The 27,834-nt window shown below is 41.4% G+C and overlaps 1 protein-coding gene across 1 annotated transcript in view; it reads left to right on the top strand.

Moving 5' to 3' along the window:
• Positions 1 to 27,834, top strand: part of CACNA1D (calcium voltage-gated channel subunit alpha1 D) — a 423,598-nt gene that overhangs the window by 314,453 nt on the left and 81,311 nt on the right. The window contains exons 30-33 of the mRNA XM_025197108.1: positions 5,580 to 5,663; positions 5,986 to 6,069; positions 22,497 to 22,625; positions 25,783 to 25,848. Coding sequence (XP_025052893.1) covers positions 5,580 to 5,663; positions 5,986 to 6,069; positions 22,497 to 22,625; positions 25,783 to 25,848 — 363 coding nt within the window. The remainder of the gene's footprint in view (positions 1 to 5,579; positions 5,664 to 5,985; positions 6,070 to 22,496; positions 22,626 to 25,782; positions 25,849 to 27,834) is intronic.

Below are 27,834 nucleotides of genomic sequence, written 5' to 3'. Positions count from 1 at the left end.
CAGGCACCTGCAGCCCGCCCAGCACCAATCCGGAGGGCACATGCCTGCCCCCTAGATGAGCCACTTGTGGCTCTGTCCTGCGCCCCTCCCCACCCTTGCTGGGCAGCGCCTGCCTCTGCCCCAGCCCCACCTCCACTCCTTCCCTCACAGTGGGGGCCTCAATCTGCTCCCTTCATGTCCCTGCCTTCCCCCCACCCCTCTTCCCTCAGAGACTTACCAGCCAGATGCTGCTCTCTAAGCTGCCAAGCTGCATATTGGCAATCAGATGGGTATCAGCCAATATGGCTTGCTAATAATCAGCCATTGGTATGGGCCCAAAAAATCTTTATAGGTGCACCCCTACTCAGAATTTGGTTTCCACATGTGCTCAAGGGACCAAGTTTTGTAACTAGTGGGTTATGGTGAAAGAAGCATCAATTTAGACAGGATTTTGCTGGAGATTGATTAGTGCACCAGGCTATTATGTATCTTGAATACAGGTTTTGTTATTGCTTGAGGATTATACCTTTTATTACAAAGTGTCCTTTTTACAACCACTTGTTGTCAGTATACCGTGCTTTAAATTTTTGTAAATGAACTAAAAGGCTTCAGCAGTGGGCAAGTGTCTTTTCTTAGTCCAAACATAAGTAGAAATAGATTTCTCTAAAAATTGTATTATTAGGATTTGTAAAAGCCAGTTTTAAACCAAACTGACATGTTCAGTCACTGCGTTATTTGATTCAATCAGGTGAAACTGAAAGCAGTTTGTTTATTTTGTGCCTTCTAAAAATATTTACGTGTGTGCTTAAAATATTAAATAGTCATTCCATCATTGTAATGTGTAAACACTCTTAATTAATAATTAATTCAAACAACCAATTGATAAATGTTAGACCTAAATTACTTGACAGTGTCCCCTTAATACTCTGAGAGCAATACTGTAAAATATACGGTTAATTGTTCCAATGTTCATTCGAAGAATGCCATTACAATCTACTGATACTCCTGCCATGATATTGTGGTATGTAAAGCCAAGGTACTGAAGACTGCTTTCCCTATTCTGAAATATATAAATATTGTACTAAATGTGAGATATTAAGGGCCTAACCTGAAAGCGGAAGCTCAGTGCTGTAGGGCACCTGTACATGTGCAGAGAGGTTGCTCCAATGCGCTGTAATTATAGTGCATCAGAGCAGACTCAATTAATTGGGGTCTGCTGGAGCATAGTAATTACTACGCTCCAACAGACACTAGCGTCATGTATATCAGTGCCCCTGTACTAAAAAATGACGGTGGGGGCACTTTAACTAAAGCTTGTTTAACAAGCTGTAGTTACAGCGCCCCTACCGCCATTTATCAGTGCAGGAACACTGATACATGTGACACTCCAGGTGGTTTATTTAGAGTGGCTCTCAGAGCCACTTTAATTAAAGTACACCCTCCCCCCAACTCCCAGAGCACATATATAAGCATACCCTAGACTCTTGTTGATTTATATTTTTCAGGATTGATCCCTAAATATGTAATAGCTTATTATAATCACTAAAATATTAAGTAATAGACCAGAAGTAACATGTTTTATGTTTAATTTTGTATGTCTAGATACTCTGCAGAATTTATAATTTACTCTGCTGCATTTGTTGAAGAATTACATTTTCACAGTCTCAGTTAATAGGGCAGACTTTGTTCTTTGCAAGTGCCAAAATTTGTTTTCTTGGTATGGTTAGTACAAAACAACATATTTCTATGAAATCTAAAGTGATATGTCAGTATATACCATATACATAACTTCATGAAAGCCAACCACGACTTGAACTTGTAATGATTTTCTGTGCCATTTTACATCAGATTTTTGTAAGAAAAAAGGAAAGATGGCTAGTAAGTGAACTGATCTTGGATGACTGCAGTGCCCAAAACTACTACTTTGCATGATGTTTATTTGCTGTGACTTGTCCATTCCTCCCTTTTCCAAAATCATCCTTATTTTCTTTTGTTTATTTTTGTTTGCTTTTGCTTTACAAATTACTTTGAACAATATTTGTCTGTACTGATGGAAAAGATTTGGGAAAATAAGCAAATGTCTAAAGGTGATTTAGCAATATGAAATTAAAATGTGACTGTCATATTTAAAGTGCCACATTACAGTAATGTCTAAAAAAATAATATTTTCCATAAAGGAAATTAACTTTTCTACAGAGAACTAGAACATAAGCTGTCTACCATATAAACCGGGGGCGGGCAATTATTTTGGGCAGAGCGCCGATTACTAGGGCTACGTGATGCTTCAGTCCCTGATTTGATTCAGCAGAGATTCAGCCTGATTTGGTGGCTGAATCTCCAAATACAAATTGAATCAGGGGACCCTTTAATCTCTCCGAATCAATTTGGAACCCTCTGAATCGATGCAGAGAGATTCAGACAGATTCGACAATTCAGACATAGATGCAGCTTTAAATGTTTTTTCTACATATCTGTAGGTAACAGGGGCTCTGCACACTGCAGATGCAGAACCACCGGGGGGCTTGCCAGTGTGCTTAGCAGCAGACCCAGAAATGGACCAGAAGCACTTCCAGTCTACTTCCTGGTCCATCGGGGAGCATGCAGGGGGACCTTGCTGCACCCCCCCTTGTCTCAGCGACTGGTGCCTCCTGGGTCTGGGGGGAGCACCTGGAGTCCCCCTGTGGCCTATTGCTGAGCCAGGGAGGCACAGGGGGGCCCCCCAGCGTGCTCCCCGGCAGACCCAGAAGTAGATCGGAACTACTTCCAGTCCACTTCCAGGTTCACTGCCAAACACGCTGGAAAGCCTCCCGTGCTCCTGTGGGATGCTCCATGTGCCCCAGCACCACAGTGATCACAAGCCACACTGGTACCTCAAGGTATGTAGAAAAACTTTTAAAGCTGTGCCTGTGTCCAAATTGCTGATTCGCTGAATCAGCATCAAATCTTCAGATTTGGATTCAGCTGAATTGAATCAGGGACAGTAATCCGAATCGACGGATTGAATCACTGTCCCCAGTTCAGGCCGAATCTGAATCTAATAGGGCCCATTTCGCACAGCCCTACCATTTACTGAGTTTTGGCAAGCCATTGAGGGCCGCATGACAGGCAGCCAAGGGCAGATAAATATTAATTTTCTAAATTTTTTAGGGGCCCCGCAGACTGGATAGAATGGCCTGGAGGGCCACATCTGGCCCACAGGCTGCATTTTGCCCACCCCAGTATAGTCATACTCTTAATTGACATTTTGTGAGGGGCCCATGGGATAGTACACTGAAATTTGATAGAGTATCTGACTGTTGCTTGTCCATAGTTTGTTCTTCATTATATATAGTTTTGCAACATTCAATTCAGATGTTTCCTTTAAAAATAAAAAAGAGAAATCAAGTAAATAAAAAAATGAAAATAATATTTTGAGGACAGCTTCCCTGTTTTACTTGCTACCTGCCAGCATGTAACAGATTCTCTTCATTTCAGGGCTGTTAAGCTGGTTTGACATCCTGTTTTACAGAAAATGCAAGAATAAGAATGGCTTATTGTTAGAAAGAGGTAGGGAAGGAGACAACATGACAGGGGAGAAACAATGTTTAGGTAGAAAATTTGAGAACTGGACTTGATTGGTTAAAAAGCCAAATACATGAATTTCCCCATGCTGGAACTGATGACTAGTATCATAGGGCTGATTAATGCAAGACTCTAGTGGTGACCAAACACTGACCTTTTTCTTCACTTAAAATAAACTATAATTACTTTTATCCTTTCCCAGGGTGGTACGTTGGCAGTTAAAAATAAATACTGTTTTTAAAGTGTTGTATATGTGCAAAGTGCTGTAAGAACAGATGGTAGAGAAATAGAAACAAACAAAACTCAAGTTCTTCTAACTCCAAGGTGTCAGTGTTCAATATATAGAACTGTTTCTCCTTTATGAGCAGCTCTTTCAAAATTGCAAAAAGCAAATGTTCACGTAAAAGTGGCTTTTTGAATTCCATATGCTTTACAACTAATAGTTTCTAAACCTAGAATCTTGGCAGAAAAACAAACTAGGAAATGTAAAATTCTGAGGGAAAAATTATCAAAAATATTGCCCAGCTTTAGATATTTTTTCACTAATTCTGCTTTGCTCTACTGTTAAATAGATTAGTGGTCTACTATTTTCATGTCCTGTAATATCAGCCTAAAGCCACTGCTGCTGTAGATATTGCAGTAAGTAGTGTGATGCTAAAAGTATCTAAACAGAAAATTAAGGTTAGCCCTTTTGCTCTTTTAGAAGTTTTGCTACGTATTTTTTTAAACTTATGCCCCAAATTTAATACTTTTACAAATGTGTTTGTACTGTGAAGGCAAAGTAGATGTTTCCCTAGTATTTTAATTGATCCAGAGTACTAGTCTATTGAAGTCATTAGGAAATCTGGGTTTTTTAAAGGATTTCTTCTAAAATGCCCATTTGTATCCACTCTAGATTCATTAGCAGTAACTGGCTGATATGTCAGGGTATCTGGATTGGAAAACAGAACACATCTGGTTATCCCGTAGTTTTCATTATGCTTAGATCTGATTAAATTGTTGCAATGCATCTGGATCGCCTCACTAAGGAGATAACATCTAAATAAAGAAAAACCAACACATCTCCCTTTCCAGAGTCACATTGAGTAAACTAATGGATCAGGTTATTTTTTACCAGCATCCAGATCTAAGCCTAGTTTTACCTGAGAAACACCCCAACATTTATTTTAAAATCTCTTTTTGCATAAATTAAGTGTGAAGGTCCCTTAGGACAGTGATGGAATGGGTGCTTAGTCTTTGTTAATGCATTGTGACCAGTTGAATTAGTGCATCAATAATGTATAAGACATATTTCAAGATAGGAAGGGTCTAAGCAAGCCAAATTAAATGATTTACAAAAATTCCTTTTCTCTGGGGCCCCACCCTTCAGGACCTGCTTCAGTTCCTGTGAAAGTCAGGTTCAGAAGTCCCACTGAGTTCAGTGGTGCAGTCAGGCCCTAAGTGCCAAGTCATCTTAGTTGTTAAACCCTAGCTCTTTGTCCTGGTTTACCATATAAGAAAAATTTCTGCCCTCTGTGCCCATTTAACATTCACAACTCTAAGAGATGACCCTTAAAATGTTATCCTGCCTGTCAATTAGCAGGGACTATTAGGAAGTCACTACAGTGAGAAGGTCCCAACATTGACCTCTCTCTCTAATGCCAAAGACTAATTTGTTCAGATGCATATGTGAGAACTGTTAAACATCACTGAGAATCAATAAACAGAGTTCTAATTAATGGCCCATTTCCCATTTCTGTGCTTACATGATGTGTACTGTGCATGTGTATTATATATGTGTGCATGTGTGCCTGTATGTGTGTGCATACATATATAAACACATGTACATACTTTCATATGTACATATACCTACACACACATATGTATATATATGTTACTTTTCCTTCAGTAGGCAATATTGTTTGTTTTGTTGTATTTTCTCATTAGACCACAGATTTTGTTTAAGTAATTTCTGTTTATGCAAACCTAAACAGAAGTATGCAGATATTTGACATTTCATGTGTAATCACAAACATTTGCACCCTGCCTGCTCTGTTCAGGGCTATTTTAGTGATGCCTGGAACACGTTTGACTCCCTCATCGTTATTGGCAGCATAGTAGACGTCGTTCTCAGTGAAGCTGATGTGAGTATACCCCAGCTTACTTTCCACAGTCCCTGCTTCTCTTTCCCGGTCACCCCACTATTTCCATCATCTGGACAAGTCACAGATTTTGATCTGATATTTCTAAGCTTTGAATACAGACCAGTCATAGCACAGTTCTGTTGATATGGGAAATAAATAGCCATGTACACTTCTGATTTTCTCAGACTTGAAAGGAAAAGACTGTTTACTGGTACATCAGATGAGTCTAGAATGTTTCTGTGTTATAACACTGTCCTTTTCTTCTCTTTTTCTGTTTCTGTTTTTCTCTTGCCTTCTTTCTGCTCAATGCTTGTCCTAACAGCACTATTTCACTGATGCATGGAACACTTTTGATGCCTTAATTGTTGTTGGTAGCGTCGTTGATATTGCTATAACAGAAGTTAATGTAAGTAACAATTGTTTGTGCACTAAAAATTAATTGCTGTCATTGAGAAATACAGAAAATGTAAACTTTGTCCCATAAATCCCTTTTTAGAACTAAGTTCATTTACATCCTGAAATAGAAGAGTAGTGAAATAAATATTATTCAATAACTATAACAAGATACATGCACACTCTCACAGAGGATAATAGTACAATGAAAATATTTTTTCTACACATAAGCTATGTAATATACTTTAAAATTATCATAATTCTAGGCCTATGCTACTGAACATTATTGTTTTAAACCTGGTATTTTTTGTAGGTAACTTGATCTGACTATCAGGCATCTGTAAGTAATCCTAATACCTGAGTGGTTTAATAAACCGGACACTTTTACACAAGAGACCTGGCTTGGAAGAGGATCTGAATGTTCATGTCTCCCATGTTGTGGGAGGCAGGATAAGCAAAGACAGTAAAGCTTTCTGTCCCTAAGGAGTAATATAGTGTGCATTTACAGTTTATGCCTGCTGAAGATCCATCCCATCCTGTTTTCTAGGCATGGTATAACTGCTGTACCACTGTGTTTTTCTTGGGGTTCCCAAAGAAGGATTCTGGCTGACTCAGCTAGGGTTGCTCCTGCAGACTCCAGCAGCTCTATGTCCCACTCCCTCCCAGTTACTCTCTGATAGTTTTAGAGCACAGTCTAACCAGAGATGGTAAAAGATACAAAGAGCTGCCTGTTATTATTCTTTCAAGAAGTACTGGAATGCCTGGCCCAGATGCTTTCTACAGGATTTTTGTTGTTGTTGTTGTTGTTGTTACCTGAATTTTTGCAAACTATTTGCCAGAGATGTCCTTTTTCTTGTCAGGTCCTTCACCTTTCCGAAACCTCCTCTAGTTTCCCTGTGAAAATACACAGTTTGCATCATCTGCACTTAACAAATATTCAGTAGTTCATACAGTAGTTGCAAATATTAACACCCTGCTTTTAATTATGTTGAAAATGAGATTCAAGTTATGACTTACCCAAGGCCAGTGACGGAGCCAGTGTCCAAGTGCAGCTACTCATCTAGTTTTTTGTTTAGGGGAAAAGGGGGAAAATATCACAGTGGCATTACTACATTTCTATAAAACATAAATTTCATCATTAAGGGTGCCTATAGATGTGTGGAGAGGCTGCTCCCATATGCTGTAATTACAGCACATTGGAACAGACTCAATTAATTGAGTCTGCTGGAGCATGCTAATTAGTGCACTCCTACCAGCCTCTGCATCTCGTGTATCAGTACCCCTGCGCTTCAAAATGGTGGCAGGGCTCAGCTCATTTGATGAGCTTTAGTTAAAGCACCCCTGCCACCATTTTAAAGCATGGGGATGCTGATATATAAGACGCTGTGGGCGTTTTAATTAGAGAATATCTTGGAGCCACTCTAATTAAAGTGCCCCTCCCTCACCCCCAGGGCATGTGTAAAAATGCCCTCAATATTAAAGTTAAATATTATTTAGAGAACTGATATTAAATTAAGAACTCCCATAAACCCACTCCATTTGCTTCATGTATTCTGGATATTATTGAAATCAAGTTTTATTAGCACATATGCTTATAGAAAGCACATTGTAAATTTATTTTCACACCAGAAACCTGATTGTTAGGCTCACACACATCCCATCAATCACAGAAACAGAATCATATGCCTTATTTAAACAATAATTTGTGCTTTGACTTTTAAATAGCAAGTCACTGTGTTTAAAAAAATGAAACTTGTCAAATAATTTTGACTAACAGATACATTTGAAATAATCACAGTCTCTTTTAAATATTCCTGGAAAAGAAAAAACAGGCATAATTGTGAAATAAATCATTTTTATTAATTAATGATTTGCTCAATTAATTTACATAGAGCAGGATGACAAAGTATCTGATGAAGTAGGCCTTTACCTATGAAAGTTTGTGCCTGTGAACCAGTTAGTCTCAAAGGTGCAACAGTGCCCTTCCTGATTTAAGATTAGCATGGCTAACGACCTCTCAGTTCTTGTAAGTACCCAGGAGTATTGGATCTAAATCTTATGCTCACACCAAGTAAACCACATTATTAAAAATGTAATAGTGCAGAAAATTTCTTGCTCTGGTACGCTGAGAGCCTGTCAGCATTGCTGCTTAAACGTTCAGAATGTGGTTGTTCACAGACAATAATGTGAATAGTTTTGAAGCGTCTGTCATTCTAGTCTATTTGGTAAGTGCTGTAATATGCATGCAATTAAACATATAAACAAATTTAAACCTGATATGAAAAACAAATGTGTTGTTTAGCAGGATGCAGTGAGATTTTTTTTTTCAATACCTAAATAGCTATCAACATAGCAGAAGGTTTTTACAAATTTTCTCTAAAAACTTGAAATATTTTTGTAGCTCAGCAGATTTCATAGATTTCATAGACATGAGGGCTGGAAGGGACCTCAGAAGATCATCGAGTCCAGCCCCCTGCCCAAAGGGCAGGAAGTCAGCTGGGGTCATAGGATCCCAGCAAGATAAGCATCCAGTTTGCTCTTGAAGGTGTTCAATGTAGATGTTTCAAATGAATACATAGCAGATTAAAGCTGACCAATAACCACAATCAAAATAATTTCAAGACTACTACATAATAAAAATTCCAACCTTATTTTATTTGTACTAGTAAAATTATTTAAAATGATAGGCCCAGCTCATGACTCTCTGCTGTAAGCAGAGAGAGGTAGTTAGCTGTGTTAATCTGAAGTCAGTCAGAAGGCAGGGTAGATATGCACCTTTAGATTAGGGACAGAAATTATACATCAACCAGTATAAGTGATTGGAAACTGGTTCAAATCAGTAACACAACAGAAGTTCAGTGTACATAAACCACTTTCAAAATGGCCAAAACCAGTTTAAGATGAACCTGGATGGATGTAATGTCAGACTTAACTGATTTAGGTTAAATTGGTTTATTGAACTTCTGTCCCAGGTTCCCTTCAGATTCAAGTTAATTCACAGTCCCCCAGCATCCCAGGATGCTTTGCACTTTCCCTGCAAACTGGCACTCGCAGGGCTGGTGGACTAGCCTTAGCCTAAGCTGTCTGCTTCCGCAGAGCAGGGAGGCATACTCTAGCACCCCTGGCTTCTGCCTGAGCCATGATAGGCATGTGGCTGCATTTTTGGAATCAAAACTGAACATCTGTTCACTTGCTTATCAATTCAATCTACATAGTTTAGAGTAACTTGCAATGATTGAATCGATTCAGCCTCAAGCTTTTTGACTGCTTGTATTTAACATTATAGACTAACTAAATAAGATTAGATATAGCGAGGACAAACTACTACTGTATCATATTGGGGGATAAAAAGCTACAATAATGATAGTGTAGAAAGCTGAAAAACACAGTTTGAATCTCACATTTCAGACTAAGCTTGCACATCTGGCCATTAGAGAAAAAACTTTATATATGGTAGTAAACTGAATAAACTGTAAATCTGAGCCAAGCTGGTGAATGCTAATGGTTTAACAAGCGAACATTGTATCATTTTTACAGAGACATTTTTTCAAGTTATAACTGCAGTTCAAGAATCAGATTTTCAAATGCAGTCTTCATATTTTGTTCCCAAATAACTCCTATTCTGGTATTTACATATCCAACACCTTTAATTGCATATTCAGCTCAGGCACTTACATGTCAACCAGTGTGCACACACAGTATGTTCTGTGTCTTCTTTGGGGTACACAAAACATTGGCCGCCTAAAACTGCTTCCCCAAAAGGTCCAAGATATATCCAAGTGTGAACGGTAGTGAAAAATAGTTTGTGTGTGCTAGCTGTAGTTGAGAGCAGCACTTTGTTTTATACCGTGCTGACATTTTTTATTTGACAGCATTACTTGTGAGTAGAGCTTATTACTGCTAAGCTTTCATTTGTTATGACCACTTACACGTTATACTAATTCACAAAATTGGCTGGAAAACTTGCTGGAGGAAAAACTAGTGATCTCTACTCTATGTATATGCTGCATTCTGTATTTTGATTTTGAGTATTAGCACTTCCATTTCTTATTATCTTCACATTATACTCACTACAAAACATGCTTGTTGGTGGCATCTTTTACTACTACACAGCAGGCTGTTTGATTTGTGGAGTAAATATTGTGAGTTTCAACTCTGTAAGCTTTTACATTTTACAACCCTGTACTATGCTTTGTTTGTTTGTAAAAGTTGAGGCTATGGTGCTGTTTTGATATATTTCTGGGCTTGATTTCCCATTTCCAACATGAAATGTTTGATAATACAGACTGTTTATAACCACCCCAACCCCCGCTTTAATATGGCTATTGTTTGTGATTCTAACAGATATTTCTACCTCGTTAGTGTCATGCAACTGATTAATGCTTTTAATATTCAGTGTCAATATTTTCAGAATTATTTATTAATACTGTTAAATGCCAACCTTAAATGTGTCATTTTTAGCACGGCTTTTTTGTCTAACAACGAGAGAGATACTAAAATATCTATAGTTCAGCTATAGTGGTATATCGGCCATGTCTTTAATGAGATTTCAGACACCATTGTGACAGTTTCTGCACAAGCCACTAGGTTAGACATTATTTACACTGAGGCATGTAGTTTAACCCAGTATAGAAATGGAATAGATAAGCTGCAGCAGCAGTATCAGTTGCTCTTCAGCAGTGTAAATCATATCTATGTGAGGAGTTTGCTCTGGGGCAATTATAGTTGTGGCTCAGAATAGACATAGACTTAAAAATGTTCCAGACTTTACAAGGAAGTGAAGTCATTCAGACCCACAGACCAGCTGCACATTCCTATACATATGCATGTAGAAATTGTTTCATGCTATGGATGCAACGAGGCAACTTTCTGATCTTGTGTCGGTTTAAACCTCAAATAGCTCTGACTGTCAGTGGAGTAACTCCCAGTTTGCAACAGTGTGACATTTGTATCTAACCCAGCTTGTATGAGTGAGTAGGTGGGGCTCTAATTTCAGTGTCACCTAGATGGTAATATTAGGTGTCATCTCTCTATTTTGTTTTTTCATTACTTTCTTTTCATTTTAGGGTGTTATAACATTATATATGATGCCATGAGGTGGCTCTTGGGGTCTTCTTAACTCAGTCACAAGTGAGTGTGTCTATACATGTATTTATTATTGTGGCTTTTCTAATGTGCACTAAGTTTAGTACCTCCAATGTGAGATACTAAATTAATGCACATTAGGCTGCGCTAATGCACAGTGGCACGTTTTCATGCTTTTTAGTGATGCTTAATGCACAGCGGACTACTTTACAGTGCATTAGCGTAATGTCACAGTTTTTACACAATGCCTTAATGTGCAGTAAAATAATCTACTGCGCGTTAATGTTCATGTGTAGATGCACCCACTATGTCCAGAAGAAAACTTTGCTTTGTAGTCCTATAAAATACTGAATGCTCTCAATTCCAGTTGAAATCATTGGGAGTTCAGAGTGCTCAGCAGCCTGCACCATCAAACCTATGACCAGGAAAACCCATGAGGAATCTCGTTACACAGATAGCTGCAGAGCAACATATATTTTGGAACTATGCAATTCACAGTTTTGTTTCTTGGTTTACTTTGTCATTTAACACCCCTTCCTTTTACTGGTGCTTTTTTTCTGCCACCTAACTGGTTTTCATATTCATTTTATTTTTAGAAATTTTTAGAGGCAAGTATACTTAAGTAAATATATACATATATATACAGTGTAGCAGTTTACAAATTAAAACCACTACTAAAGGTCATATAATTTTTTGTCTTTGTCCACCTTTTATATTCACCAAGTTCACACTTGTGCCCCATGTGTTCATATGGTACATGCAAGAGCTCTTTGGTCATCTAAAATGCTCCTTTTCAATTATCAAAGAAAATCACAGAGCAATGACTGAGATATCAGACCTGGTCACCTCATTCTGCAGTTAGAACATATGTAATTAAATCACAAATAATAAAGGATAAACATTCCTGAAATGTAACAGCTGGAAACATTTGGACTTAATGGTTCTAAAAAGGATATTTCATATTTATTTGTGGAAAAACAGTTTGGATGACCAGAGGATGACTTGAAAGCATGTTCACATTAGGTCCCCACCAGCAAATATGAGAGTTATTCATTCACGTGTATTTTAAAATGTTTTTGATAGTCACATATGATTGTTCACCAGCTGCTAAAATGTTGAAAAAAGATGAAGGTTTCTCTTGCCTGGTTTTTTGTGTATCTGCTTTATCAGTGTCAGTAGGACAACCCATATACTTAAAGTTTAGCGCTTCCTAAAGGCTTTACTGATAAAGTGCCTACAGTGAGGGTACCCATAAACTCTACTCTGACTCCTCCACTAAATGCCATTCATCTTGGACTCTGTAAAAGGCAGATTTTCCAGTTTCCTACTGCAGACAGTCATGGAGCATAGCTACATGACAAGCCGCAAAGATGTACTACAGGAACAGAATTTTCCTCTCAGTTCTGTAGGCATAAAATTGTCATTCTTATCATTTCAGGGCTTTCAGTAGCATAGTAGCGACTTATATCTAAGTTTAGACTGCAAATTATTTATAAGTCAAGCAGAACAGAGAAGGGATCTGTAGATTTCTGTTTAGATTTTGATTCTGACCTCATTTGTATTCATTTTATCATAGTGATAAAGCTTCCATTGACTTAAATATAGTCATGATTTTACTCACTGTCTTCCCCAGAATTTATCATGATTTATGGCTATTTGAGACCCAGACCTTTAGTTATTATTCATTCATTTTCACATCTGTAAATTCCTGGACAGCTGTACCCAGGAAGCTCCCAATCAACACATGTGTACCAACAAGCTAGATTATGAACCCTTTAGTGTACATACAGATGTTCAAGGAGGTTACATCATGTTAAAAATAGCCAACCCAATCTAACTTAGTCCACCCAGGTGTAGACCTTACGCTTAGATCCCTAGTTAAATGGATCTAAGTGCGAACTGTTCAGAAGTTCAGGACAATTAGATTGCTCTAAAAATGGCTGACTCGATTTAAGTTAAGTGTACCTCTGTGATAGTCTAACTTAGATTGGGTCCAACAAGACTGATCTAACTGAACTTCTCTACAGTTCCCAGCACTACCCTGGGGCTGAGAAAGCCTGGGTGTTAGCCCTAGCCCCAGGGCTGTGCTTTTCCTACCTAACCCCCCCGGCACTGTGCTATTTTAACCTCCTGGCCTCTCCCCCCACTCCCAAATGGACAGCCCCCAGCATGGACCAGCTACCCCCTACCCCACTGAGCCCACCCCCCATTCTGCATGCTGCTGCAGGTGCTGGTTTTACTGGTGTTTGCCAGTGCTGGGAGAGGAGGAAGTAAGCTGGGCTGTGGGAAGGGGCAGGTGGCATGGCAAAGGTTGTTCATCTGAAGGTAGGGGTCAGGAGGCCAAAAATAGCTCCTGGTCCCAGGGGTGGGGGGAAAGATCCTCTCCATCCTCCCCCCAAGCCTCCCTGTGAGCCCCTCTTATTTTACCAACACTTCCCAGACCCCACCAAGTCCCCCATGGATTCCTGCTTTCCCCCAAATCCCCCTTGCAGACCCCAGTAGACTCTGGAACTCCCAACCCCCTCCCCACAGACTCTGTCTGCCCCCTGATCCTCCCTGAGCCTGCTTGCTGCCCTCCAAACCCCTCCCCCCTGTTAGCTCCCCTTGATACCAAATTACCTTAGATTGAGTGGCCATTTTTAATTAAATCGAACCTCCCTCTAACCTCCCTTAATGTCTGTACATACTCTTACTGCCTGGGAAATGGTCAATTCCAGTAATCCAAGTGAGCTGAGTGAGACCATCCATGTAGTAAGCTACTTACTACTCAGTGGGTGCATCTACACATGAAATTAACATGATGCAATCAACTTTGGAGCAGTATGAGCTGGAGTCAGCTGCTCCTGTGGGCAGCATCTACACGTGCACCTGGGACAGCAGCAATTTGAGCCAAGGTGAAGCAACCCTGGGCTGGCAGCAGGCTTGGGGGTGCAGGCCCTGGGCTCCAGGTGGCGGCATTGGGCACCCTCATGCCTCTGTCAACCCCTGTCCCTGACAGTAATATCTTACAGTGGAGTTAATTAATTTACTGTGCTCTAATACTGGTGCACGTGTAGATGGTGACACTTTACTGTGGAGCGAATTAGTCAACTCTGCAGTAAAGGGCACTTTTAGATGCACCCAGTATGACCACAGGTAGCAGAATCTGGCCTTAGATGATTGCTCCTGCAAATAAGTGCTTTGCATATATCCATTTGCAATTAGATATTCAGTGGGATCCAATAAAGGAATTAGGTGCCTAAGACTAGGGACCGAAGGTACACATAAATTGGTTTAAGTGATCAGAAATTGGTTTAAACATGTAACAGAACAGAAGTTCAGTGCACATAAAACAGCTTCAAAATGGCCCAAACTGGTTTAAGATTAACCTGGTTGAATGTCATATCAGACTTAACTGATTTAGGACAAACAGGTTTATGGAACTTTTGTCCCAGACCCCTTCCTGGTTTAAGTGAAATCAGAGTCCCCCAGCATCCCAGCATGCTCTGCATCCCTGGGCTGGGCTGGGCTGTCTGCTCCTCTGCTCTCTAGCCAGAGCAAGGGCAGGGGCATGGCCAAATGCTGGCCTACCATAGTCCCCTGAGGAAAAGGGGGCAGGGAGGGGGTTTATTCCTCCCTTCCTCCCCTCTCCCACCAGGGGACCCCAGCTGGGGTCTGCCTGGCTGGGGCAAAGCAGCCCCTGTCAGGCCTTTTCCATCCCCAACCACTCTCACTGCTCAAGTGGTGGGGGCATGGCCAGATCCTGACCCAGAGCAGCTGCCTGAAGTGAAGGGGCGAGGGGAGGGGAGGATTAATTCCCCCTCACTCCCATCTCCACCTGCACAGGTCCCCAGCCAGGTCCCTACCTCGTATTTCACCCTGCTTGCTGCTCCAGTAGGCCCTGGGCAGCGGGTCCTGGGCAGCTGCCTGAGGCAAAGGGGTGAGGAGGTGGGGAATTAATCACAAGATCCCTCCCATCTTCCCCTGGGGAACCCTAGCCGGTAACTGCTGGGCCAGGGCGTACCAGCCCCTATCAGGGTCCCCCCTCCTCGCCACTCCAGCGACAGGGGTGTGGGTGTGGCCAGACAATGGCCAGCATGGCCTCCTGTGGTGAAGGAGGCAGGGACGGGGTGTATTCCCCCTGGGAGGATAAACAATTTGAGTGCCCCCTGACAGGGGCTACTGCACCCCAGCCAGGCAGACCCTGGTTGGGGTTCCCCAGGGAGAGAGGGGAGGGAGGGAGGAATAAATCCCCTTCCTGCCCCTTTCACCTCAGAGGTCCATGCCAGCCAGCATCTGGCCATGACGCCACCCCTGTTGCTGGAGCCAATGGTGTTCTGGAGAGCACAAACCTCTTCCCAGTTTGGGAACTGTGCTGTGGATGGGAGCAGGGCAGGGAGATCCGCCATAGCCTGTGCAGGGTGAGTGGCAGTGGTGGGTCTCGGAGGGGTGGCTATGAGAGGCTAAAAGTGGTGGCAGTGCTAGGGGGAGCTTGGAGGAGTATGGCCACCCAAAAATTCACCTTAGCCCCTGTAGCCACCCTTCCCAGCACCACTGCCACCACTGCTTACCCATGCAGGCTGTAGCAGCTGTACCTGCTTTGCTCCCACCCACAGTGCAGCTCCCCACTGGTAAGAGGTTTGCGCTCCCTGAGACACCATGACAGGGGCTTCTGTTTAAACCCCTCCCCAATCATACTCAGGCTTGAGGTTTAAACCTTGAGATTTAACACCCTCCCCAATCATAGTCAGACCACCTGGGGCCTGGCTGTACCTCCCTTGCCCCCAGCTCAGCTTCCTTCTAGCCTTCAGGCCACTGCAGAAGGGAAGGGAGGGCTCACTAGTGCCTCCGGGCATCTAGCCTGAGCCACTGCAGGCATGTGTCTGCATTTCCGGAATCAAAATTTGAATGTCTAGTCACTTGCTTGCCAGCTCAATCTATGCAGGTTAGACTAACCTGTAAAGATTGAATCAATTCAGGCTCGGGCTTTTTGAATGTCTGTACATAGCCTAACGGTTAAGCATGACAGTATCTGGCCTTTAGGCATCTGATCCCTGCAGTGAAATCCAGTCATCTGGCTTAGGAGGTGCAGAGAGTTAGGTTCCTCCAAATGGGATCCAAAACAGCCAGTACACTGACCAAGGAGCTTCTTAAACTGACTGAGAAGAAATGCTGAGCACAGAGTGGTTTTTGAATGTGGAGCATAGAAAGCATCTGTAATATTGTGAAAAAAAATCTTCTACTTGATATAATCACTGCCATTACACTTTTATTAGAAACTGAGGTCATCCTTCATGTTTTTAAAGATGTTTTAGCAACCTGAATGCTTTTTTTACCTGCATGATTGCCACCATGTGTTTGTAACTCAGATGTTTCCTGCTGTTTTAGCAATCATCAGTGAACTAATATGTTATGCCTTGGCATAGATGTAGTGTCCTTTGGCATATGGTCATAACAAGAAACATTTGATCTCCACTGTGTACTAACATTCACTGCCTAGCCCCACATTTTTTTATTTTCAACACAGACTTGCAGTTTGATTCCATGCCTGATTCGATCAGTTGTACATTGTTTACAATTTGATATATTGTAGCTTAAAATATGCATTTCCCAAATATGTTTATTTGAAGCTTTATTTTCACTACAGTGTGTGGGGTGTAGAAGAGGGGTTCCCAAAACGTGGTGTCAAGGCCACGTGCAGCTTGTGAAGTGTTTGTTTGCAGCACATAAAGAGTTGCAGTTTGGTTACCTCAAAATATCAGCAAGAAAAAGTCAGCTGCATAAATTCCACTCAAGCTTGAATTAAACAATGATGCTGAATTCCCTTATTGTAACTTTTTATATGAAGGCATATTATACTATGTCTGTCCCCTAGCATATCTCACCCATTAAATGGCCCTCCCCGAACAAAACTTTGGGAAACCCTGATATAGAATATAAGGAGTTATTACTTGGAAAATATGTTTAATTCCTTATATACAACAACTAGATGCCTGACCTTAAAGTGTTAATTTAAGCAGGTTGTAAAGCAGGTTGGATTTGTGAGTCAAGAGGAAAGGTTTGTTATCATTTACTCTTTCTTGAAGAAGAAAATTGCTGAAGTGGATACTGAGTCACTCAAAATGTAAGCACATGCTAAGAAAATATTATCCCCAGGTGAACTTAAATTTGTGTTCAACATTAAGTATAAAATTATGTGTTTCACCAATTCAGGCCCCTTTTGTAGTTGGATCATGGCTCTCATGTATACCTGTATAACTCTAGTGAGCCTAGAGGGCAATCAGTGTAGGCAAAACTGGCTCATTGAATAGAGTTCCTGTTCTACAGCCTTATGCTCAACAGATGCTGTAATACAGGTAAACCAAACCTCAAAGGAAGTGAAAGTTTTAGATATGTGCAGTCATCTTGGATTGAAGTCCCTGGAGATATGTGCCTGTCTCCTTGGGGACATGTTGCTGTAATCTAGTACAGTTGGTAATTTCAAATACACAAAACCTACCAAACCTAGGAGCCATATAGCAGTCAATACTCAGGGTTCTTGGGAAGTTGGATCACTATAATCTACTAGTTAAACCAGAACAGTTGATGCACATTGTAACAAACAGGGTGCTTGTAGGAAATAGTCCTTCAAACTTGCACCCTGGTTAAAAGAATCACATTGTGCCCTGGCCAAAACCTTTGTTTTTCAGTGAACTTCTTGCTTATAAATGTACCTTTAATATGCTGTGCATAGTTCCATTAATTGAAGTAGGTACCTAGATGATGCAGTAACTGATATTACAAATGTGTGAGAGAGAGATTGGATACAAAAGGTTCTTCCTTTAAAGCTTTGCTATTGAACGTACTTGGCCTCTGAGGGCCAGAAGTTGAAGGTTTTTGCCCATGAGGTGAAAAACAACATTTCAGCAGAAGTGTATTTCAGTGCCTCCAGCTCTACACTAGTGATTATTTGTAAAGAAGACATATTTTTCCCCTTTCAACCCTGACTTGTTCCCACCAGTATCTATAATTCATAAACCCTTGTCTATGACATCATAATCCTCTCTAACAGTAGTAGACTAGCTGTCATAAACAAAGGATAAAGATCATTTAGCCTAAAGAAACTGTGGTGAAAAGTTAAATTATGAGAAGTGGTTGTATGCATATACAAATATGTCCATTGACTTTTAGACAGGACAAAAAATCTTAGGGATCTTATATCTACCTCCTCCTGAGCACCTGCACCAGTACTGTACACATTTGGCAATCTAATAAAATCTCAGTCTTGCCATTCAAGGGTGGAAATTGAAGTGATAATATGTAGAAAATGTGGATTCTCAAAACTGCTGTCCAATACAGTGGCCATGAATGGTATCTTTAATAATCAATATTGAAAAGTATCTTACTTCCCTGCACATCATTTTCAATGACTGAATTTATTAAAAAGTTATTAAACACAATCCCCCAGAGCTAATGTTTATATTTCCTATTGCACTTTAATATCCTAATCCTTTTACTTGCTTATTTGGAGCCCAGCCCTGCTCCCATTGAAGCATATAGAAAATCCCCCACTGATTTAAACGGAGGCAAAATCAGCATTGTGCCAAAAAGCTAAGTGGCATGAATCAACATAGTGCTAGGGCTCTTTTGTCAAAGAAAGAGCCATTATTTCCATAAGAAGTAACAACCATACTGATATTTTGATAAGCCACATGTGTCAGTATGGATTTGTGGTTGATTTAAGTAAGTTACTTTATTGATTTATTTCTGAATTAAATGATCCTTCGTGATATTTTTGTTGGATTGTTTATTGTTTTATATTTGCCTGGTTCACTTCTACTTTTTAAAATATTCAGTGACCTTCTGATACAGTAGTTATCTTACATCAGTGTTCTTTTAACCTCTTTCTTGTGTTTTTTTACAAATGCTTAAAGCATGTAGACACTATCTAATTTTACAAAGTGCTCTATTTAATGATGTTTTTCAGATATCTGAGGACAGAATCTAGTCCTCAATTAGCATTTATGTAGCATGTAGCAATTAGGTAGTATTCCTTTCAATAACCTGTAGATATTCTAGAACCTTTGTTTTGGATTCTATATTTTAGATTTCAGAAATTACCAGAACCCTACAGAGCAGCCATGTATATAGGCATGTATTCTTCTGGTTCTGGATGCCGTTTTAATGACACTTTTCTATTAGCAAAAGGCCTCCTGTTGACAAAAAAGCGCCTTTGTAAGTATAGCCTATTTTGTTCAGGGAACTAGAATAACTCATGCAAGCAAAACCACTCCTTTTTGGTGGTATAAGATGCATCCCAGCCAGGAGGAACTCTGGCATAGCTATGTCAGTTTAATATTTTTGTAGTGAAGACCAAGATTTGTTCTGATGATTCCACAGAAGACACTCTGAACTTATAGATTTATTTTATATAAAATGTGTGTGTCTTTATGGAAAGTCCTAGAGAACTGAATAGAACTTGAAAACATTTCTTCTGGTTATTGAACTTCCTTCCAGTTGTAATAGATTATTAGATCCCTGCTACAGCCACAATACAGATGATTATTAAATTTGCAGTAGATTTTTAGTGAACCACCTGTAGAGGTTTAGCAAATGTCTACCAGACCCTCTTATTCTAATCTCTATTAAATTCTAAATTTGCACAGGACTTTTCTAGTAGGTGGGGAGAGAGTGGGGAGAGGGTGGCTTGACCTGCTGATGCAGAATGAAAGCCTGTTGCATTCAGATCTAAGAATCATTTCACGTAGGCTTATGACCATTTAAATATGCAAGGCTGTTTCTGCAAGGAAGAGGATTGGGAAATACTGAGAAAAATGGAGACTGGGATTCTTTTCTGTGGGCCTCAGAAGTTGTCTTAGTGAAAAAAGGGGGGTTACATGAGCCTCTGTCCTCCATACAGCTTGTTTGGAATAATACAGTATTATTCCAGATGAGCCTGCAATCCTTGCTCACACAGAGACACATCTTTCTGTACCAGCCTTAATGCAAAAGCACTGTGGATGACTAGGGTATGCGTGTAGGCTGGCTTCTTCTCTTGCATGCCTTTTCAGGGTCTGGTTTGAATCTCTTTGGAGCACATAGTTCATGCCCCCTCCTGGTGACCTCTTAGATATCAACCATCTGAAAGGAGGTGCATCAGGTGTACAGTGCACTGTGGAGCATCCTGCAATTTTCCCAGCAGTTTTACTTCAGCATATGGTTTCCTAGAAGAATCTAGGACACAGCCACCACTATTCCTCCAGGGGATCCAACTATAGTGAGGCCCATATGCATTCCTCCAGCACATCTAAGCATATCAAGAGCTGAATATACCTTATGAATAAAAAGTCCTAAATATTAGGGGTTCTAAAAATGCACTTTGTAAAGGTTACAAAATAAGTTTTAGGCAGAATGTGTCCCTCACCTGTGCAACAAAAGGTTTGAACATGGTATTGAAAACTCTGCTTTCCCTTATCCCATCTAACCTCCTTGTCTGCAAACCAGACAGACCCAAAATGTCTTGTTGACATCAGCAAAATTGTCCATGGGTAATTGTGAACAGATGGATGGATTGGGGCCCAGTAGCTGCAAGCAGAGGGGATCCTGTGCTGCAGGAGAAATTAATTGTACCATTTTTTTTGGTGAGCACTGTAGCTTTGGGAGCCATAAGTGGAGAGGTGAGTACGAAGGTAGAGCCATATGAGGGAAACTCATTAAGGGAACCTTCAAAAAGTTTGTAGCAGCTTCTATTCTACTGCATCCTTCCTTACCTAAAAACTCCAGGAAGGGCAGCATGCCCAGAGTCTTCAGGGAAGCTGTGAGTAGTGTCCATGAATTTGCTAGGGATCTGTGGGTTCCAAAAATGAAACTTCTGCTCAACTTCAGGCATAGGCTTTGACTTTTATTTTTGCCAGGGAGGCTAAAAAGGAGGGTCATGTGGAAAGTTTTATGCATTTCAGGTGGCATCCCTCTTCTCAAGGGGCAGGGGTGGGGGTCAGGGGCCTCAGGTCTCCATGTACTCAGCACCTCTGTTTTCAGGATGTGTGGACCCTTCATTCTCTGTCCTCTTGGCCACCCCATTCTCATGGGACTGTCTGGGGAAAACTCCACATGTGAAATCTCTGCATGGTTTTTCACTTTCTTGTATAGATGGAAGTCAGTCTAGCTTAGAATTTTACCCATGGTTTTCAGACCTGTGTTTGATCCCATGTAAATTGTTAGAGCTATTCTGGATAGCATTTGTTCCTTTAAGTTCTAGCATACCCATTTAAAAATCAAACTTAAAACCTGCCTGGATAAGAATACAGTTCTTTATCATCAGCAACAAAGCTTAAAACAGAAGCAGTCTTAAGATATCAACTGTGCTATGAATGATTGCTTATCTCTGTAGCAGAATAGTTAGGCACTGCCAAGCAGAATATTGAGCAGTGAATAATACGGTTAAATAGCTCAGTGAATCATTTCACTTTAACATGATATTATTAAAGTCTAATTATTTGCATATGGTAGACAAACCAGTGAATGATTAATTAAACCTCAGAGAAGAGTACTGTAAGAGAGACTGAGAAATCCAGCTTTGACAAAAGCTTTTGTCTCTAGTTTTATTTACTGCTTATTTCCACAATGTAAAGCATCTTTCTCTCCTGGAAGTCAATGGCAAATCTCTTATTGGCTGATTTAGGAGTAGAAGCAGGCCCTACTCTAGTTATTCTTTATTTTCCAATGACTTGTCTTAGCTTTTTCATAGTATGCTTTTTGTATGATTCCATCAGCAATGCAATACGAAATGCTGAAAGGCATTTTAAATAAGAATATCCAAGAAGTATACACTTAAAAAAAAAAAAGCTTAATTTACATTTAGAAATGAAAAATGTCCTTCCTCCTTTTTATGGTAACTCTGATTTTTTTAATTTTAATATGTAATATTCTTAATTTTTTTAAGCCAAAGCCAACTGAAACAGTCACAACTGATGAGTCTGGGGTAAGATTAGTAAACTGACCCCAGTGGTTTTATCTCTACTTGAGTTTATTCTTTTACCATGTCTATATCTTCCACTGATTTTTCTGTATTCTTCATAACTCTCCTACTTGAAAGGTGTATGCAGTGGTTTGCATTCATTATCAATGTACTATTGAACTCTGCTACAAACAAACCCAACATGATCCTATTAACAAACTGGAAAAACTTGGAAATGCATGTGATGTGTGAGGCATTTCTAAAGGTCCTGTGTTTTTAGCATGTAATTTTTCCTTTCATATCATGCTTATAAACATGAAAAGGCCCTACAGATACATTTTTCAAATCTTACCTCTCTTACCTTTGCATTTGATGTTGTTTCTGAAAGTGTTGCATTGCGTGCTCTGTATTTGATTTGACTTCTCCATGATACCCTTCAGAACTCTGAAGACAGCGCTAGAATCTCCATCACTTTTTTCCGTCTCTTCCGGGTGATGCGACTGGTGAAGCTTCTCAGCAGGGGTGAAGGAATCCGAACTTTATTGTGGACATTTATTAAGTCATTTCAGGTTAGTAAACTCACCTTAAATCTGTTTTTAATTGAAAGTAAAGATAGTTCTCATGCAATTTATTTACCTGCAATTACATGAAAATCAGAGGACTTAGGTGAAATCCTGTTCCCATTGAAATTGGTAGAAGTTTTATGACTGATGTTGAAGTCCAAGATTTCACACTTAGTCTTGCAATCTTGGCTGTTACGGTGACAGTTAGAAGCAGTCTAGTTTGTAAAAGTGGCTTTAGATATTTTTCTGTTCACTTGCACAGTAAACTGAACAGAATGATATATTTATGTAGATCGTATTTCTACAGTAAACATGGCAAACAGGCCAGATGATGGCATGTTAGAAAAAGAAATTCTTAGAAGACTTGTGAATCTTCAAATGTTACATTTATGTAAAAGAGATTTTAACCATATAAGGTGTGTCTAAACATGCATTTAGGTGCATTTTAAACACGTGCCTAAATGTAACACACATTAGCTTAATGTACTTTAAGGTGATTTATTCATGTCTACACATGCATGTGTTAAAGCATATTAATGCTGTGTGCACGGATTGACATGAGATTAAAGTTAGTCCCATGTCAGTCCATACACAGAGTTAATGCACCTTAATGCATCTACATGTGCATGAATGCATTTTAGCTATTTGCACTCTATTTGATACCTGCTTTTGCAGGTATCAAATTTAGGCACAAATAATCTAAAATTGACACTTTTAAGGTGCATTAAAGGCACACATGTGTAGAAGCACCCAGGCTAATGGTCAGTAGGGGAGGCACACCCAGGCCTAGGGTCAGTGAGGATCTAGTCAGGAAACTTCTGGAGGGACTGGACATATTTAAATCAGCTGGTCCTGACGACCTCCACCCCAGAGTGCTGAGGGAATTAGCAGAGGTCATTTTGGGACCCCGGCATGGCTTTATGAGCACTTGTGGTGCTCTGGTGTTTTGTCAGAGGACTGGAAAAAGGCCAATGTGGTTCCCATTTTCAAAAAAGGGAGGAAGGAGGACCCAGGAAACTATAGGCCAGTTAGTCTTACCTTGATCCCGGGTAAGCTTTTTGAGAGAATTATCCTGGCACATGTCCACGAGGGGCCAGCAGGGGAGGTTATGCTTAGGGGCAACCAACATAGGTTCATTAGAGGCAGGTCCTTTCAGACCAACCTGGTGGCCTTCTATGACCAGGTTACAAAATCCTTAGATGCAGGGGTAGCAGTGGACATAGTCTTTCTGGACTTCAAGAAGGCCTTTGACACTCTCTCTCACCCCATTCTCATTAAAAAACTAGGGGACTGTGGCATCGACACCTACACAGTCAAACGGGTCGCTAACTGGCTGGAGGGCCGCACCCAGAGAGGGGTGGTGGACGGGTCATTTTCAACCTGGAGGGATGTGGGCAGTGGGGTCCCCCAAGCTTGGTCCTCAGATCCGCACTGTTCAACATCTTCATCAGCAACTTGGACGAGGGGGTAAAAAGCACCTTGTTCAAATTCGCAGACAACACTAAGTTGTGGGGAGAAGTGGGCATGCTAGAAGGGAGGAATAGGCTGCAATCGGACCTAGACAGGTTACAGGGGTGGGCAAATGAGAACAGGATGGGTTTCAACACTGACAAGTGCAGGGTAATGCACCCGGGGAGGAAGAACCAGCAGCATACCTACAGGCCGGGGGACTCCCTTCTCATCAGTGCAGAGACAGAAAAGGATCTCGGAGTGCACTTCAGGAGGGATGTGGACAGCATTGAGAGGGTTCAGAGGAGGGCCACCCACATGATCAGGAGGCAGCAGGGTAGGCCCTACAAGGAGAGGCTAAGGGACCTGAACCTGTTCAGCCTCCACAAGAGAAGGCCAAGGGGGGGATCTAGTGGCCTGTTACAAACTAGTCAGAGGGGACCAGCAGGTATTGGGGGAGCCCCTGTTCCCCCGAGCATTACCAGGAGTGACTAGAAATAATGGTCACAAGCTGGCAGAGGGTAGATTCAGACTAGACATCAGGAGGCGCTGCTTCGCAGTCAGGGTGGCTAGGATCTGGAACCAACTTCCAAGTGAAGTGGTGCTGGCTCCTACCCTGGGGGTCTTTAAGAGGAGGTTAGATGAACACCTTGCTGAGGTCATTTGACCCCAGTACTTTTTCCTGCCATGGCAGGGGGTCGGACTTGATGATCTGCTCAGGTTGCTTCTGACCCTACCAACTATGAAACTATTAATGCACCTTAAATCAAGCTAAAGTGCCTTAAATCGGCATGTGTAGATGTGCCCTTATTGATCTTTAACATGCAAACCATAATGAATGTGAAGTCTGGGCATTTGTACACACGCATTCAATGCAGTGCTGGGCATTTTTAAAAGTTCCTGGCACTGTGTCCCATACATTTGTATAAATGGCAAAATGCACATCAGTGCTTACAAAATGGCCGTGGTGCACTTTTGAATTAAAACACATTGAATATGTTTTAGTTTCAAAGCACACCACCACTGTTTTCTTAGTGCTGATGCGCGTTTCGCCATTGATGCAAATGCATGTGATGCAGTGCCGGGTGCATCAGTTTGCATGCTCCACGGACTTCATTAATTGAGTCTGCTCCGATGTGCTGAATTTCTGGTGCGTCAGAGCAGACAAAGGTATGTCTGTAAATGCACAAGTAGAGAACTGGCAGGCAGTTTAAAATTTCTTTAGTGTAGGAAAGCTCTCATCTTGCATAAACTGCCTTTCTCTTCTGAGAGAGCAGAGAGGAAAGCTGTACCCTCAAGAGTAGGAGGGTATGAAGCCCAACTGCATTGTCCCAATTCACAACTGCCATATGATTGAATAAGAATGAATGTCTCACTGGCAGAAGTTACAGCAGCTTCCAAACTGCTCTAAACTACACTGGGATGAGGGCCTTAGCAGGTCTGCCTTTGCAATCAGTGCATGGTTACTGTTAACTCATTGCCTCTCGCCACTTGTTCTGTGCATAACAAATCTCTCACAGGAGAGATTTAGACCATAAGCTCAAATTGCATGCCCACTGTACATGATGAGTATTGAAAATGACAAGTGACTTGAAAACTTTTTTTCTGAAGTGAAATGTTAGATAAATCCATGTGATGCAGCTGAATTCAGGAAAAAATTCTCCATATCAAAATTATCAAAAAATAATAAAGGTCTTCTTTTCCATTTTTTTAGGCTCTGCCATATGTTGCTCTTCTGATAGCTATGCTGTTTTTCATCTATGCTGTAATCGGAATGCAGGTAATTCCAAGTGTCACACATTAAAATACAGCATGCAATGATCTTAGGTTGGAGTTTGGCAAATGGTGGGCTAAGTCTAGAAGGTGTATGAAAAAAGAGAAAGGGTAGTACAGGAGACCCTTGCCATTCGTGGGGGATACATTCTAGAGATCTCCATAAATGGTGAAATCCGCAAATACTGTACTGTGTTCATGAACGTCATCTGTGTTCATGAATGACGTGTGCCCCGGCAGCTGGGGGGGCATGGCTGTGCTGGTGGTGGCGGGAGCACAGCAGCGGTGGCAGGAGTGTGATGGCGACAAGCACAGAGCTCCTGTAGATGCCGCCGGTGCTGTAACAAAGTGTCATCATGCGGTGTGGGGAATATTTGGCGCACTGTGAATATTCGAAACTGTGAATACCAAATCCGCAAATAGCGAGGGTTTCCTATAGTAACTCATGATATAACTTGGTATAGAGCCACTAACTGCATAGGTCAGCCATAGCTCTGAGAAGGTGAAGTAGAGCTAACAGGTCAGACAGGAGGAGCTGGTCTCACCACCTCTGTAGAGCTGGCAGGAAACTCTGCCATAACTTCATGCTACCATCTCACTTCTTGTTGGAGAGTAGAGTTGGCATTTAGAAAGAGTCTGTACAGGCTTCAGAATGCAGCACGTGGAGACACTGAATTCCAGCTCGTTGGAGCAGACTCAATTTGAGTCTGCTGGAGTGTGGCCACTAGCACACTCCAGCAGCCTCCTGCATCTTGTGTATCAGTGTCCCCACACTTAAAAATGATGGTGGGGGTGCTTTATCTAAAGCTCATCAAACGAGCTTTTATTCAAGTCTAATTAAAACACCACCCCTGGAGCACGTGTAAAAGTGCCCTGATATAGGGTCTGGGGACAGGCTCAGGTTGCTGTCTGAGTGCATGTTCCTTATGAGCATGTGCCACATCCAAGAATCAGTCAGTGCTCAAAGGGAGGTGCCTTAATTCAAGAGGGTAGTGAGGCTGGAGGGCCATCAAGGCTGTAAGCATTAGAAGAAATGTTCCTTTCAGGTCTCTACTTTCTTCAAGGAAGTTATACCTTACTAGAGAATTGCCCATCAAGAATGACGGAGGCAGAGGGGGGACAGGAGGGGACAGAGCACCGCCACCCATCACCCTGTGCCACTGCTGCCTCCCAGGAGTTGGGGAGGGGGGAGGAAGCTTACATGCAGCCACCACTGCCGCCACTCAACGCTCTGCGCTTGCCCCCCCACAACCCTGCGCTGCTGCCACTCCACATCCGGCCATGTGCCACCCCGTGCCACCCCCAACCCCGTCTCCCCTCGCTCCACGTCCACCTGGCCCAGTCTGCTGGAGCCACACCCTGCCTGTCATTCTTGATGGCTATCAATGATGTAGCACTGGCTGGAGCCACACCCCACTGGGAGCCACACCCCCCAAGAGCATTAGGGACAGACACACAGATGGACACACCGACAGATGAACTAAGCCCTCTACATATATATAGATTCTGTAGTTATGCTGCACGCCCACTGCCTGCCTTTCTCTTCTTTCCAATCACATTGTGGATGTGTCCATACTAATAAAAGCATTGCCACCTGCAGAAGTTCTAAGGTGATTTCCTACATCCCCAAAGACATAAAAGTTTGGAACAACTTAGCACAGAGGAAAGCCTCAACCATGGTTTGAGGGGTGTGGTTGGGAACATGTTGCATAAAATGACTTTGCTTCCTGGTTCTCAAACATCCTCCATCCTTGGACAGAAGGGAGTATATGCAGGAAGTATAAAGAGGGAAGATCTTGTAGTTCAGGCATTGGACTATAGCTGAAGAGACCTGGATTTAGTTCTGCCATTGCCTATGTGACGGGGCAAGTCACTTGAAGTCCTTGTATCTCAGTACACAAGTCAAAAGCTCTCTTGTATATTTAGATTGTAAGTTCTCCAAGCCATGAATTATCTCTTACTGTAAATATATACAGCCATGTTGCATCTTATG

Source organism: Alligator sinensis, unplaced genomic scaffold, assembly GCF_000455745.1.
Source record: "Alligator sinensis unplaced genomic scaffold, ASM45574v1 scaffold391_1, whole genome shotgun sequence".
In the NCBI taxonomy this organism is placed as follows: domain Eukaryota; kingdom Metazoa; phylum Chordata; order Crocodylia; family Alligatoridae; genus Alligator; species Alligator sinensis.
The sequence above is the reverse complement of the archived record's forward strand: the minus strand, read 5'-3'. Positions and strand labels throughout refer to the sequence as shown.